General features: G+C 52.3%; 8 protein-coding genes across 9 annotated transcripts; 5 read left to right on the plus strand and 3 right to left on the minus strand.

Moving 5' to 3' along the window:
• Positions 1-167: 167 nt before the first annotated feature.
• LMH87_007579 (uncharacterized protein) lies at positions 168-1,161 on the minus strand (the record flags this gene model as incomplete). Its single annotated transcript, XM_056199484.1, has 5 exons — positions 168-220; positions 273-291; positions 341-392; positions 788-1,070; positions 1,119-1,161. 5 exons carry the CDS (start codon positions 1,159-1,161, stop codon positions 168-170), a joined length of 450 nt encoding a protein of 149 aa, XP_056057929.1.
• A 1,205-nt stretch (positions 1,162-2,366) lies between these two features.
• On the plus strand, positions 2,367-2,935 carry LMH87_007580 (uncharacterized protein; the record flags this gene model as incomplete). Its single annotated transcript, XM_056199487.1, has 3 exons — positions 2,367-2,381; positions 2,442-2,633; positions 2,681-2,935. 3 exons carry the CDS (start codon positions 2,367-2,369, stop codon positions 2,933-2,935), a joined length of 462 nt encoding a protein of 153 aa, XP_056057930.1.
• Positions 2,774-3,767, minus strand: LMH87_007581 (uncharacterized protein; the record flags this gene model as incomplete). Of its 2 annotated transcripts, XM_056199486.1 has the most annotated exons (4): positions 2,932-2,943; positions 2,996-3,086; positions 3,203-3,260; positions 3,320-3,767. In XM_056199486.1, 4 exons carry the CDS (start codon positions 3,765-3,767, stop codon positions 2,932-2,934), a joined length of 609 nt encoding a protein of 202 aa, XP_056057932.1. The 2 variants fall into 2 exon arrangements, with proteins under 2 accessions (XP_056057931.1, XP_056057932.1); XM_056199485.1 differs by having other exon boundaries at positions 2,774-2,943; positions 2,996-3,223.
• Positions 3,768-6,876: 3,109 nt separating this feature from the next.
• LMH87_007582 (uncharacterized protein) lies at positions 6,877-7,392 on the plus strand (the record flags this gene model as incomplete). Its single annotated transcript, XM_056199488.1, has 3 exons — positions 6,877-6,991; positions 7,047-7,148; positions 7,226-7,392. The coding sequence occupies 3 exons, from the start codon at positions 6,877-6,879 to the stop codon at positions 7,390-7,392; spliced, it is 384 nt and encodes a 127-aa protein (XP_056057933.1).
• A 160-nt stretch (positions 7,393-7,552) lies between these two features.
• LMH87_007583 (uncharacterized protein) lies at positions 7,553-8,539 on the plus strand (the record flags this gene model as incomplete). The annotated part of the gene is made up of 1 exon (XM_056199489.1): positions 7,553-8,539. One exon carries the CDS (start codon positions 7,553-7,555, stop codon positions 8,537-8,539), a length of 987 nt encoding a protein of 328 aa, XP_056057934.1.
• A 697-nt stretch (positions 8,540-9,236) lies between these two features.
• On the plus strand, positions 9,237-9,827 carry LMH87_007584 (uncharacterized protein; the record flags this gene model as incomplete). The annotated part of the gene is made up of 4 exons (XM_056199490.1): positions 9,237-9,242; positions 9,329-9,384; positions 9,478-9,541; positions 9,591-9,827. 4 exons carry the CDS (start codon positions 9,237-9,239, stop codon positions 9,825-9,827), a joined length of 363 nt encoding a protein of 120 aa, XP_056057935.1.
• Positions 9,828-10,400: 573 nt separating this feature from the next.
• Positions 10,401-11,334, plus strand: LMH87_007585 (uncharacterized protein; the record flags this gene model as incomplete). Its single annotated transcript, XM_056199493.1, has 2 exons — positions 10,401-10,637; positions 10,690-11,334. 2 exons carry the CDS (start codon positions 10,401-10,403, stop codon positions 11,332-11,334), a joined length of 882 nt encoding a protein of 293 aa, XP_056057936.1.
• Positions 11,335-11,934: 600 nt separating this feature from the next.
• Positions 11,935-12,765, minus strand: LMH87_007586 (uncharacterized protein; the record flags this gene model as incomplete). The annotated part of the gene is made up of 2 exons (XM_056199494.1): positions 11,935-12,030; positions 12,151-12,765. The coding sequence occupies 2 exons, from the start codon at positions 12,763-12,765 to the stop codon at positions 11,935-11,937; spliced, it is 711 nt and encodes a 236-aa protein (XP_056057937.1).
• Positions 12,766-12,935: the final 170 nt, after the last annotated feature.

The following is a 12,935-nucleotide window of genomic DNA, read 5'->3' on the forward strand; positions in this document are numbered from 1 at the left end:
TCGATTGAAAGCGATGGTAGCACAGCCCTCAGCGCGAAAGTAATCCGGGTCGGATTGCCCACCACAGCCGACGACAATGAATGGCTTCTGTGGCCAGTCGCGCATGAACCACTGGATCCATTCCGCATCTTCTTCCGATCGAGGCATATTCGCTGGGTAAACGAAGACTACCATGTGGTAATCTTGAAGTGATTCGGGCTCGGGTAGTAGCAGGCTCCAACTAGGAATCTCGGTAACTTCGCATTTTCGATTGGCAGTATATCCGATCTCACAAAAAAGGGTCGGGTTATACTTTTTTTTTCATTAGCCTGAATTCGAGCTGGTTTTCTTGTATACCTACGCTGTTGTCGATAGGTTTCCGTTGTATCGCTCGCGAGACTGTGGTTTTCCCACTTCCGATACGTCCAACAACACCGATACGATAAAAAAAAGGCGGGCGTAATTTTTCGATTATGCTGGTGACATTGGTAGTAAAGAAGGACCAAGGCAATGGAGCAAATGAAAAGCAGCCTCTTTCGGACATCATTTCAAGCCGCAACAGGCAGGGCGACTAAATGGTTGCAAGACCGGATCGTTGTTGACGGCAGAATTCTTCCCAGTCCAGCGGCTGCCTTGACATTGTGGTTCGGCCATTACAAAGCTGCGAACGTGACAATCTCCAGGCACTCTATTATCCCCACACTGCGTCCGCATTTGGAAGACCATCGCAAACGAACTTTGAGACCGCACCTGCTCTCTATGCCGATCGCGGCAACCTCGGCCGGTTGGTGCGTGGCTTGCGACTGACCAGTGACCGTCGCTTTGGCTCATAATTGGCGGCGGGGCAACATGGTCACCTGGTGAAACCTTCGGAATTTGTGCTGTGGTGTTTAATGAGAAAGCACACTCCGCGGAGCCACCCGAAGCACAATAGTACCGGCCAACTTGGAACGACTCGTCGTGTCGAGCCTCGCCAAGACCATCAGTGGCACAGCTTCGGGAGCCGCTCCTACGGGGCACGTAAGCACGGCCGATTGGGCCAGTGCCTGCGGCGAGATGGATGATCTCGCAGTGGCTTTCGATTATGTCCCCTACCTGCAGGTGAGTCCTCTGCCGCTGTGGTCGTACTTGTATTGTACTTCGTTTCGGTAGTGCAAACTGGGAAGCCGCGACACACTCCATGATAACCAGTAAGACGTTACCGAATGAGCTTGCCAACGGCGGTGCGAGCCATCGACGCGATCCAACAGCGAACGAGCATACTCCGCTGCATCTTCCAACCTAGAGCTAAGACGGCATTGATGGGTGTGAGCTTTATGCACGCCCGCCATACGGATCCAACGCTTCTAGTGCTGGTGGAGGCTGTGCCGAGAGCTGAGAAGCTAGTAGCTCGTTACGACGAGGTATTTGGAGTAGACTAGTGTCTCTGCATTGGGAAGGGGGGGGGGGGGGGGGGGGGGTGCACCGAGGAGGAGACTGGAAGGCCGGCCGCAAGAGTTAGTAACAGGAGCTAGCAACCGGAGGTAGGAAGGGGACGTAGTAAGAGTAGGTTCGCAACATGGGTATAGCAACAGGGGTTCAGCCACAGGACATAGCAACAGGAGGTAATAAGACGAAGTAGCAAGATGAGGTAGCAATAGGACGTAGCAGGAGGACGTAGCCGAAGTGGGTTAGCAACAGTAGGGAGCAACAGGGCGCAGCAAGATGAGATAGCAATATGAGGTAGCAATATGAGCTAGCAATATCAGGTAGCATTATAAGCTAGTAATATGAGCTAGCAATATCAGGTAGCATTATAAGCTAGTAATATGAGGTAGCAATATGAGGTAGCAATATGAGGTAGCAGTATGAGCTAGCAGTATGAGCTAGCAGTATGAGCTAGCAGTATGAGCTAGCAGTATGAGCTAGCAGTATGAGCTAGCAATATGAGCTAGCAATATCAGGTAGCATTATAAGCTAGTAATATGAGGTAGCAATATGAGGTAGCAATAGCGCCAGGCTTCTGTGTGTTGCTGGGGCTCCTCAGTCCAGGCGGGCTTGGGCGTCTCAGATCCCACTCCACTGGGTAGCGGTTCGCGGAAAAAGTGTGCTCCCGTACTCCGGCACCTACTCCGGCACAGTAGCCCTCCACCATTCATCTTGCGGGGGCCACACGGCAAAACATGTCCCCGTTCCGGGACAGCGCTGCCAAGAGCGCTGCGCCTTGGCGCACTTGGGAGCTCCCTGGGTAGCTTGAAGACCCGCTGTACTTGTTCTCGGCAGCCAATCGCATGTAATGTGCTCGCGACGGGCTCAGATTGGGCGCGCTCATCAGGCCTCATCATGATCACACTCTTCTTTTCGAAGGCAATGCACTCTGAGAGTTTCAGAGCCAAAGTTCCGCCTGGATGGCTTCTACAGAGGTCGCGCTCCCAAATGCAGCATACCTTCTTCATCTGTCGTCTAAACCATCTCAAGCACAGTTTTCCGCTATTTTATTTATGACGTCAGGGTTCACAAAATTTGTTCAAATTACCAGTATCCACCAACCCCGCCACGATTTTTTTGAGTCATTTTCCACGCTGTACACAGACGTGCTATGCTCTATTGTTTCAGCCTTTTGCTGGCATATGCCTGCGTTTTGCACACATCCTCTGCCACAGCTCCAAGAAATGGTAGGTTGTAAACATTGTGTCGTTTTACTATCTCTGACGCGGAACAGTTTGAGTATAAAAAGCTCGACACGGACGATCCAGAACTCTGGAAAAACCTCGACGGCAGCAGCGGCACTCGCGTGGACGGCACCGGTCAAAAACTACGGTTCAAGAACTGTGGCTTGGACGTTTACAAGAAGGAGGGAGGAAAAGAGAAACATGATCAGATGATTCAGATAACTACGGGGGAATGTGTCGTGCCGAAGGGCGTCTTCATTGTAATAGTCGTCGGCGATGACGGAGGCTTTCGAGTGATTTCCTAGGAAATAATCTGCCCTTCAATTTTAATCCTGAGGCAGAGTCAATTCTGAAGACCAGCTCACCTGCCTCGTGTGAGCTTGCGGGTATGGAGAAAGAGGCACTGGCACTTGGCCAGAGTGCATCAGACCCTTCGAATTCTTGCGGCAGGCAAGCCTGGAAGATGTCGTCACAGCAGTGCTCTTTCAGGGCTTCTGGGTTTAAACCGCAGAGAGTCAGGTTTGGGTTTGGTAGAATGCGACAATTCTGGGAACTCATAAATCGAACACCACCCGCGTCTTGGAATTCGAGACCTGTCAAACTCAGCGCAAGGTCGCTGACATATCGTGGCTGCACTTTCACGTGAACAATGCATCCCCAACGTATCTTTCCTTCAACATATGCCATACCTATATCAAGGAGTGGATCATCCGCGCCGGTTCGTTGCTCAAGCACCTCAATCTTAGCCAGCATCTCAGCTGGGAAAAGCAAGGACGCTTTCGAGGGTGAGAGGCCAAGAAACGCCCCGAAGGGACCCGACGCTTTTGTTTGGCGTCCAATCGCAGGCATCGTCATCGTATTTACCGCCGGCAGAGTAGCACTGCTCATGCCGTCGTGCGCCGTCGCCTCTCCCGCCAGCGGCATCGTAGTTCGGCGCTCGTCGTTGTGCCACATTGCCGTTTCTATCAATTTCCTCTTTCCAGGCTTGGAACGAGGCACATAGCTTGCTTCGATGGTTTGCGCGAATTTCTCGACATTCTCCATGACTCCCGCACCTTGCATCTCTTGGAGAAAGGTGGTGACTTCCCGTCCCAACGCCGCAGGGTCCTTTGCTGCCTCTTCGTTAAGGGCTACCATTCGCCGGTGCAGCTTCGATTGCCCCTCGTAGAAATGGCGACCCTCGGCGCTGATTCGGTTCACATCGTACACAACCCATGCTATAATGCTTTCTCGAAGAAATGCACTGCCACTCTTCGTCTCGTTCCCCTTTACAGCATCTTCATATCTCTTCTTCAAATCTCTTGGCATTCTCTGGCGCTTTTTCACCTCATCAAGCATCCATAAAAGCTTGTGAGGCTCACAGTGTTCAGATGTAGCCGTTCGTGTGCCCATTTGGAAGGAGGAGGGATAGACAAGGAGGGGGGAGGAGGAGAGGTAGAGGAGCTAACAGGAGGGAACGAGGTAAAAATGAGGAGGTAACAAGGAAGAGGTAACGGGAAGAGGTAAGGATAAGAGGTAAGGATAAGAGGTAAGGATATGAGGTAAGGATATGAGGTAAGGATATGAGGTAAGGATATGAGGTAAGGAGAAGGAGGTGAGGAGGAGGAGGTGAGGAGGAGGAGGTGAGGAGGAGGAGGTAACAGATGGCCTACGCCACTGAAGAGCAGGCTAAAAATTCAGAGCCCCACGTGCCCAACTCTGGTCCATGAGCCGTACAGACTGAATTTGTGGGGTCCCGCCTGTCGGCGTGTCAACGTCACTGTCCCGTCCAAGTAGCGCCTCCCGCTCGACAAAGACTTCCCAGCCGTGCAGGGGTTTTCCACACTCGATTTTCTTCATTGATGGCTGCACATACCCTATTTCATCTTCTGGCAAGACCTCGAAGTCGTGGCATCGTCTCTCTTCTCAATTGGTGTCGATGCTCGTAGGCCGATCGGTGGCCTTTCTGTTTTGCTGCCGCTGGAGTTTGGCGCGTGTGATTCTTCGTTTACAGACATTTTGTATTTTAAGGCTAAAATGTAGAAAAGCATCTGCTAGCTGGTCCTAATGCCCAGGAATATCACTTATTAAAGAGATCTGACATGGCAAATTAATCGCGCAGTTCTACCTCCCCGCTGAATTGCCTGCTGAGAATTGACATTCGCTATACCAATGGCATTGGGGCTTGTACCGCCAGCTATTTTTAGTCAAAGCCAATCAGTCGCCACAGATCAACGTTCGCAGACTCTCGGAAATAGATCGTAGCTACGGTGCACTGTTTCGGCAGTTCGAATTGGAAAATGATTGCGTGCCCAGACGAACGCCCCGGGTGCCGCCGCGCTCTCGTCTCGGTTCTGAGCATCGTAGCTTGTGTGACCTAGATTAATGAGACAACCTCGGGCCCTCCGTTGGCATCCACCAGGATATGGGATGATCGATACAACGTGCGTCGCCGGAAAAGGGAAACATGTCCGCCTGCGCTGCGAGTAGCCCATTCCTTGCCGTGATCCCGACTCAAGGCAACGCCGCGTACTTCTAAATTTAGCTCTTGCTCGTAGCCATTGATGCCTAGGCTTGTCTAGTACGATTTTTAAGTTATTTGCGTTACTTTTTGTTGTCAGTCCAGACGACGGAAATGGCAAGCAATGGCAGATCTGCCGGACGACATTACTATACAGGGCAGCTTGATCACAGCTTCGCCCTCATCCCAAACCTAAACGTACTTGTGACCAATAACATGGCGCCCAGTACCGCTGTGGCTTGTGCTAGAGAGTATGGTCTGCGAAGTTATGGGCTGTGCATGCTCCCCGGGGAGTACCTGACGGCGGTGGATCGATCTCCCGGGAGGGCCTCCGCTGAGCTTTGCTAGAGGCAATGCTGCGCCGGTCAGCTGCAACACACCATCTCTTCGTTTATGAGTGTTCGTTCTGTCGAACCACGAAGGGGTTTTTGACATCGTCGGACGTGTAGTATCACGGTGGCGCTCAACTTTACACTAGGTGGATGAACAACTGGAGAAAACAGCGCGATCATCTAGGCTGGAGGATTTGGCCTGGCAAGTTGCTCGCCGCTGATTCTGCGCTGGATCATTTAAAGCGAGAAGCTTGGCAGTAAATCCAAGTTTTGTTTTCTGTTTGTCCTGCAACCACAAGAAAAGTACTTCTGATCCTTTTCCCTTACGCTACTCTTTAAAAATGCCGCCTTTCCGCGAAAACCGAGAGGTCTATCCGCTAGACAGAGAAAAGGAACACGCCTTGCTATGCACTATCGAGCTTATTCGAGATTTCGAAGGACATGTGTCAAAAGAAATCCACGATATGATAAAGGACCAAGCTGAATCACATTTCACATGGTTATTAGACAAAAAACATCGGACCTTTTCGAAAGCAACATTTATGTTGTACAATCGTTTCGCTGAAGCCCTACGGAAGACGATCAAGCATCAACCTCAGAAAGAAGAACGCCTCCAAGCGGCCATTTCTGCCTATTGGACAAACCTATGGGGAACCGGCAGGAAGGCTGAGCCCCGAGACCACCAAGCTCCCGTGCGGATCAGTAGCGCAAGTAGTCACCAACGCTCTAGTCTGGTTGGAGCACGCAGAAGAGGCACCCTTAGGGCTGTGAGGGTTACGAACATGCTGATCTTCTTCGTTCTTACCACTCAATTGGTAGTATCATGCGACTAGCAAGACCCGGAACAGTGCCTATTTTCCCCGTTGTGCTTGGGTTAGCGCTCTGGCAGTCCGTGGCGAGTAGGCTGCCCGTTCTCCAGACGGCATGTGTCGCAAAGCTCCCGTAGCCAATACAAAGACATTTCTCAGAGACCCCGCAGCTTCTTGATGATTTGTGACGTCCTAGTCCCACGGCTCAGCTACTGCGGAATGGCTGCCGTCAATTGCGGCGTCAGCCAGGCCAGCTCATTGCCCAGAACGACTTGCCGAGCGAGCTAGCCATGCTACTACTGCTGCAGGCCCTGTGACAGCTTCACCCCACCCCCCTTGACCCTCCAGTTAATGGTGTCGCAGTGCATGGATCCACCACTGTTCGGCTGTACAAAGCAAAGAATGCTCGGCATGGTAGGCTGGTCTTGTTGTGGTCCTCAGTGACAACAACACTTCTGCCAAGGAAGCAAGTCACTTGCCGTGATTACCCTGCTCCCCGCAGACTATCAACTCCGTCCCTGCATGGCTGACATCCGGTGTGATTCGACCCCTTGCTTCGAACTGTTTACTGTAGCCTGTCCAAGTTTGCTTATCAAGCGAGACTGATGCAAGCCCTCGAGTCGGTCCTGGAGTATGGACCACTTGTCATTCTCCTTCCACTATCAATACGACCTGCGTTGCAGGACCGGCTCTTGTCCGAATCAATATGCATCGTTGCGCGTCCGTACCCCACGACGTCAAACATTGCCAGCACTGTCCCACATCCTGCACACAGTCCCAGAAAGCGGTCGCAGCATCCAAGCGGCTCACTTTTGGTCAAACTTATCCAGCAAGGTAAACAGCGCCAGCCTTGTCAGCCTGCATAGCATGATGAATGGTAGTTCCTCTTTGCCTTGGCTGCGCTTCCCGCGCCGTTTATCTAGACACGATGCAATGGGCTAACCCAAGACCTAGTCTTATTTCGCCGTACAAACTCACTCGAGCGATTCGACGACGAGCGACCGAACGATCCCGACATCAGCAGTGCGCCTTGGACCACCCCTCCACGCTCCCAGAATCTTCCACCGCTATCTGGGAGCGTCGACTCCTATTCTGACGAGTACCACCAAGTCCATATCTGAGTCTGCCCCTCTAGAAATTTGGCCCAGAATCCAGCGCCTCAACTCTACTAGTCGCAGCAGATACGACAGCTCCGACGCCTTTGGAAAGACCGCCGCCAAGGGAACTGCTTCAATTTCCGTGCCAAATGCTACCTTCTCTCTCGCGGCATTCAAGGAGGAGATGATGCCCGTCACCTCGGCCGGGGTGGGGTCGAAGGCCGATTCCGCCCATCAGCCCGTCGCCTGGAACAAGGCACCAGCCAAATTTGCTCTTGGTGGCTCATGTTCTTCTTGTGAGAAGGGCATGACCGTCGAGATGTCCAAGTCCAGCCTGTTGCCTCCTCCGAAGAGGGGCATGCTCCAGATCGGTAGCTCCTCCGGGTCTGCCTTTACCAAGAGCGACTTTCAGCCCGCCAAGGCAACCATCTCGGAGAAGATAAAGCAGGTCGCATCCTCTAGCCGCGACTCTCAGCTCAAAGCCGAGAGTGCTATCGACTCGGACACCGACGACGGCGACGTTGATAAAAGCGCCATTGATGATGATGATTCTTCCGACTGGGAAGATGCCGCGGAAGAGAGTGGCAATTCAAGTGTTGACGACAAGTTCTTCCAGCGCGTCCAGCCCAAGGCAAACCTGGTCTCCCGCCCTTCGCTCATCACCCTTGCGGTGGCGCAGAATGAACGCCAGCAGGACCCGAGCAACCAGGCATCCCCTCCTGCCTCTGCCATCGAGCGCTCGCGCGTTGGACCTAAAGGCCCGGCCTTGGGCGCCTCTCCCAACGATTCCGATGAGGGTCAGCTAACGAGGAAGGGCATGCGTCCCTCAAATCTGAAGCCGATCATTGAGGTGCCTCGGTCTAGTGCCCAGCCTATTGAAACCAGGCACGTGGGCATCCAGGCAGCCTTTTCGCCCCGAGCCACTCGCCGCAATATGCTTGCTACGGAGCTCACCGAGTCTTTGCGCCGCCACCTTCTCTGGGAACGCCAGCAAAAGTATTCGACTGCCAACGCTGTCCTCAAGCGCCGCCATACTTCTCACGATGTCGCCGAACTCAAGCAGTTTCCTGAGAAGCCTTGCTTGAAGAAGAGCGAAGATGCCAACGCTAGTAGCTGGAACCAATACTTCAACAAGGATGCCTTTAATGGCTACCACTCCAAAGGCTGGTGAATAAAGTGACTGTAGACTTAAAGTAACTACAAGGGCCGCCTCGGAAGCGTCTGCCTTTCTACATTGTAAATAGATCAGGTCAGGCATCCCTGGAGGAAGCAGGCGGTCGCCGTCAATCAATATTTTATTTCCACACTAGCCGCAGGTACATTGCACAGTTGTATGAGGCCGAATGGTCACCGAGGCTATGAAAGAGGCTGGCTAGGTCGGCTGCGACTAGGGTGTATTAATGCTACAGGTTTGCGTGCGTGTTGAGGTTAGCTCGTGCCCAGCGCCAGATGTGATTGTCTAAATGGCACAGTGTACCGCTTACACATCGCGCTCTTGCCGCTCTGAATAACGCTTGTATCAAGAAAATAAGCACAAATTTGTTACGGTATTGTATACCGTCCTTTCGGCCTGAGAAAAACTTCCGCGATCGTTTACAGAGAGTTGGGTTGTATCCCGGGCCATGCAAGAGTGCCTAGGGTCCGCAATCTGCACAAGCACCCGTTGGCCTTGGCCAACACAATCATTTGCATGAGCAAGTCTGACCAAGGTCTATGCCATGGCGCTAATGCACAATGAATCATTGCTGATCCTCATTATATTCGCAAGTGTACCTGACGTGACTTGGCATGGCTGTCACTGCCCAAGGCACGTAGCGGCTGGCAAAGCCTTTGCCGCTTCCCACCTGCATTGCAACTTTCGAGCACCCATGCATGTACGCATAGGGATGGGGCAATGGCCTCGATACAGGCGGCCGCGTACTGAGACATGCTTCTCGGGGGTCCCTGAAAGGCCGCTCAGTTACGAGGTTACATATTGGTCACAAATACACGCGTTACACCGCCCTTTATTTGGAAGTATATAATCCTCGGTCTCAGTTCTATCATGTAGACTTTGCACATTTTTTATCCTTGTTCATGAACCTAACATTTTTTTTATTGCTCGTTCAGGCTCGTCATCCTCGACGTTAAAGTATCCGCTGCGATGGTGATTCTATGTGAGGATTGCAGCAAGGTTAGCCTGACCTGCCTGCTTCGCATCGCCTTAAGCTGACTGCTCGCAGGAATTTGAAACTTTAAATGTACTCCAAAAGCACCGTCTCAAATACCACCCTATACACAGTAGCATAATATGCTCAAAATGTTGGGAAGAATTTCCTACAGAAAGCGGTCTATTAAAGCACACGACGTTGAAGCACAGCATCAAATGCGCGCAGTGTCGCAAAAGTTTTAAGACCAAAACAAATCTTGACAAGCATATGAGGTTTCTACACAAAATATCGCAGGAGGTGACTAATTGATTGTGTTCTGTAATGACGGATGTTTCGCTGGTCGCGCGTCAAGAAGGCATGTTCCAGTACTTACTTTCTTAGAGCTTTTGTCTTGTTTATAAGATCAAGATAAAGGATGGATGATTCTAATAGAGCCGTATTTTGAAGAAAAGGCAGAGCAGACTAGAAGAAGAAGCGGGAGGGTAAACAGCGTTGGGGTTTTTGTGTGTTCGCTCAATCTCTCGGCAGTGCCTCTGATGTATCACTAAGAGAATCAAAACTTCTGCGGCGAAAGTACAGGAGCTACTGATTTGGCCCACGAGACTTACTAGCTTCGTACCAATCAGTGATGCGAGGCAGAGGCCTTCTCTCCGGTGGTGTGTTAGCTCCTCGTTCTCCGCAGTCACAGCCAATCACCTCGGCGGCGCAAAGACCATTTACGCAGCAGTCCCATCTGCCTTCACTCGCACCAGCGAGTGCTGTGCGTGCGGAGCCCCCATAGTTCGACCGCCGCTGTAAACGGGGCCAGACAAGTATAAATACCTCCAGTCAAACCGTCCGATTCCATCTCTCCAACACGTACGATCGCAAACCGGCCCGAAGATGCTCTCTTCCACCTATACCACTGATGTGTTGGCAATTTGGGGCTGCGCTTCAGCTCTTCTGATTGCCTACATCGTGCTTGCTGTTAAAGCTCGGCAAACGAGGCGAGCTGCCACGGCATCACTTTTGCTAGTCTCACTTATACCTTTTATCGTTGTACTTGCCATTCACCCGGGCTCTACCCTTTGGTATCGGTTCTGTCGAGTAGTAATCATGCTCTTGCTCGCCATCCTACAGGTACTCCCCAGCAGCCGCAGCCGCTCAGGATACGGTCGCTAACCGATGACAGATTTTAGCCGCCTATGTATTTGCAACCTTTTGGCAGAAATGCTGTGCGGCGCTCGCTGGTTGCCTGGAGCTGGCCTGGGTTGTGGCTGGAACTGTGCTCTTGCAGACACAATGGCCAATGGTGCTGCTCGTCTTTGGTCATTCTCTGTTCTGCTTTGCAGTGGCTCAGGACTTCAAAAATTTGCGGCACTCGCGCGAGACGACCAAATTAATCAAGTTTTTATACGGGGCTTCGATTTGTTTATCGGCCATCGCGGCAATATGGGCGTTCGTCATGTTCGTTCTTGCACTGCGCCACAAGGCTATCGACCATCCCGTTGTCACTCTATACGTGCTGACGATACTCAAACTTGTACCGATCATGATCCTGGACCACATCAAAGACCGCACTAGAGAGTCGATTCCATCTGAAAGCCCCTCGTCTCCTCAAGACCAGAGCCATCGCTCGGTCAACCCGCCGATACTCCTTGATAATATCAGCGAAGACGGAGCCAAAGAGCCGATTCCCTCTGAAAGCTGCAAATCTGCTCGGGGCCAGGACGTCAGCCGCTTCTCATACGATTTAACCGGGCGCGGACAGCTCTTAGAGCCCATTATCAAAGGGATTGAAAGGCGGCGGCAGCAGCTGCTCGAGAGATTTGTTTAGGAATTTGAGGCCTTTTTCTGTGAAAGCCTGCCAGATGCCAGCATTGGCAGACACTGCCAGCCTCGCTCTGTGGAAGTTTCTAACAGTCCGATATCTACTTCTTCGTATCAATTAAGATTACATCCGTTCTGCTCACAGAACCAGCATGATCGATCATGCCTCGTTGCTCAAAGTGCCTCGTAACCTTCGCCATTAAGCCGAGAGTCTATGGCCTTCAGCTTGACTTGCTTAAGCTCCCCCGTGGAGGAAATATGCAAAATCGAGTTCTGGCTGTATTCTGTGCATGACGGAAATTTAGACAGGTTTTTGAGCAGTAAGGAAGGAGAAATGACAATTTCCAGTGTTTCATGCCTCAGTGGTGGAAGCTTTTCCAGCAGAGCACATCATCCTGTCAAAATATGCTATAGGGAAAGCTGGAGCGACATCGGTGTAAAGGTTCAAGGACGAAGGTGAAGTCCTCGCCGCCAAAGGCAGGGCACTGTTGAATATAAGAATCGAAGTGGTAGCCTTAATTCGACTAGATACACGACAGAAAGGGTACAAGAAGTGAGCTATAAACTCCAGAAGCGGACGGTCGATGAGGATGTCATCAGTATTCAGTTACTTTGGCGGCGGATTCGGATTTTTAGTTAGTCCTGCGGTGGTGGAAGGTGCGAACAGGCCGGCAAAGGTGGAAGGCGACCGGGCACGCCGCAGCTATAGCTTGGGCTTGTCTGGTCGTGGCGGTGCATAAATCTGCGTCGACATGGCTTGGGAATCGTGCGTCTGACATGGCCTGGCTGCCTGGCTGCCTGGGCCCGCCCCCACTGCCTAAACCTGAACGAGCCGATACTCCTTCTCGCCGACGCCTTCAACGATGCCTTCCTCGAGGGCATATTGCAAGAGCAAGTCGTCTACGCCGAGGTCGTCGCCCTCGCCCTTCTCCATGTGCCGACCGACGTGCTCTGTCCATTCGTCCCAGGCAGTGGGGCCTTCAAAGGTATTGACGCAGTTTGGTTTGGGGCAGCTTGATCGCCGTGGCGGGTGCCTCCGCTGTATGAGGCACCTCTGCTGCATCTCTCGGACGTAGGTTTCGCATTCTGACCCCTGTTGACCGTTGTCGCCCTTGGCGAGGGCCCTCTTCACCTGGACAGGGGCGTGCATGCGACGGAGGTGTTGCGTAAATAGATCCTTTCGGTTGAACTCGTTGCCTTTTCCATCTACAGTCGATTGTGAGCAGATGGAGCAGCGATAGTATTGCAGGCAGAGGTGCTGTGAGGCAATGTGGCGCTTCCACTCGTTCTTGGACCCGAAGGTGCTCGTGCATCCAGCAAAGTAAAAGGCACAAGGAAATGGGCGCGTGTGCGCTGCGGCAATGTGCTTCCTCAGCGAAGACGAGTCCCTGAACGGCGCATGGCTGCAATGGGCGCATCGAATATCTGGTTTCCCCATGATCCGCCTCATCCTGGCCCCGGCAGACCCTGTGCCACCATCGAGGACAGGCATCGATTCTGAGCGGGTCAGATTACGGAATCCAGGATGCAGCGTTGGCATAGCAGCTGGGAGGGCGGCGCGCTGCGGAGAAGTGTCGGCAGCGTCGCCGCTTCGGTGACGGACGTGAC

The sequence above is a fragment of the Akanthomyces muscarius genome (assembly GCF_028009165.1).
Source record: "Akanthomyces muscarius strain Ve6 chromosome Unknown contig_11, whole genome shotgun sequence".
NCBI lineage: Eukaryota > Fungi > Ascomycota > Sordariomycetes > Hypocreales > Cordycipitaceae > Akanthomyces > Akanthomyces muscarius.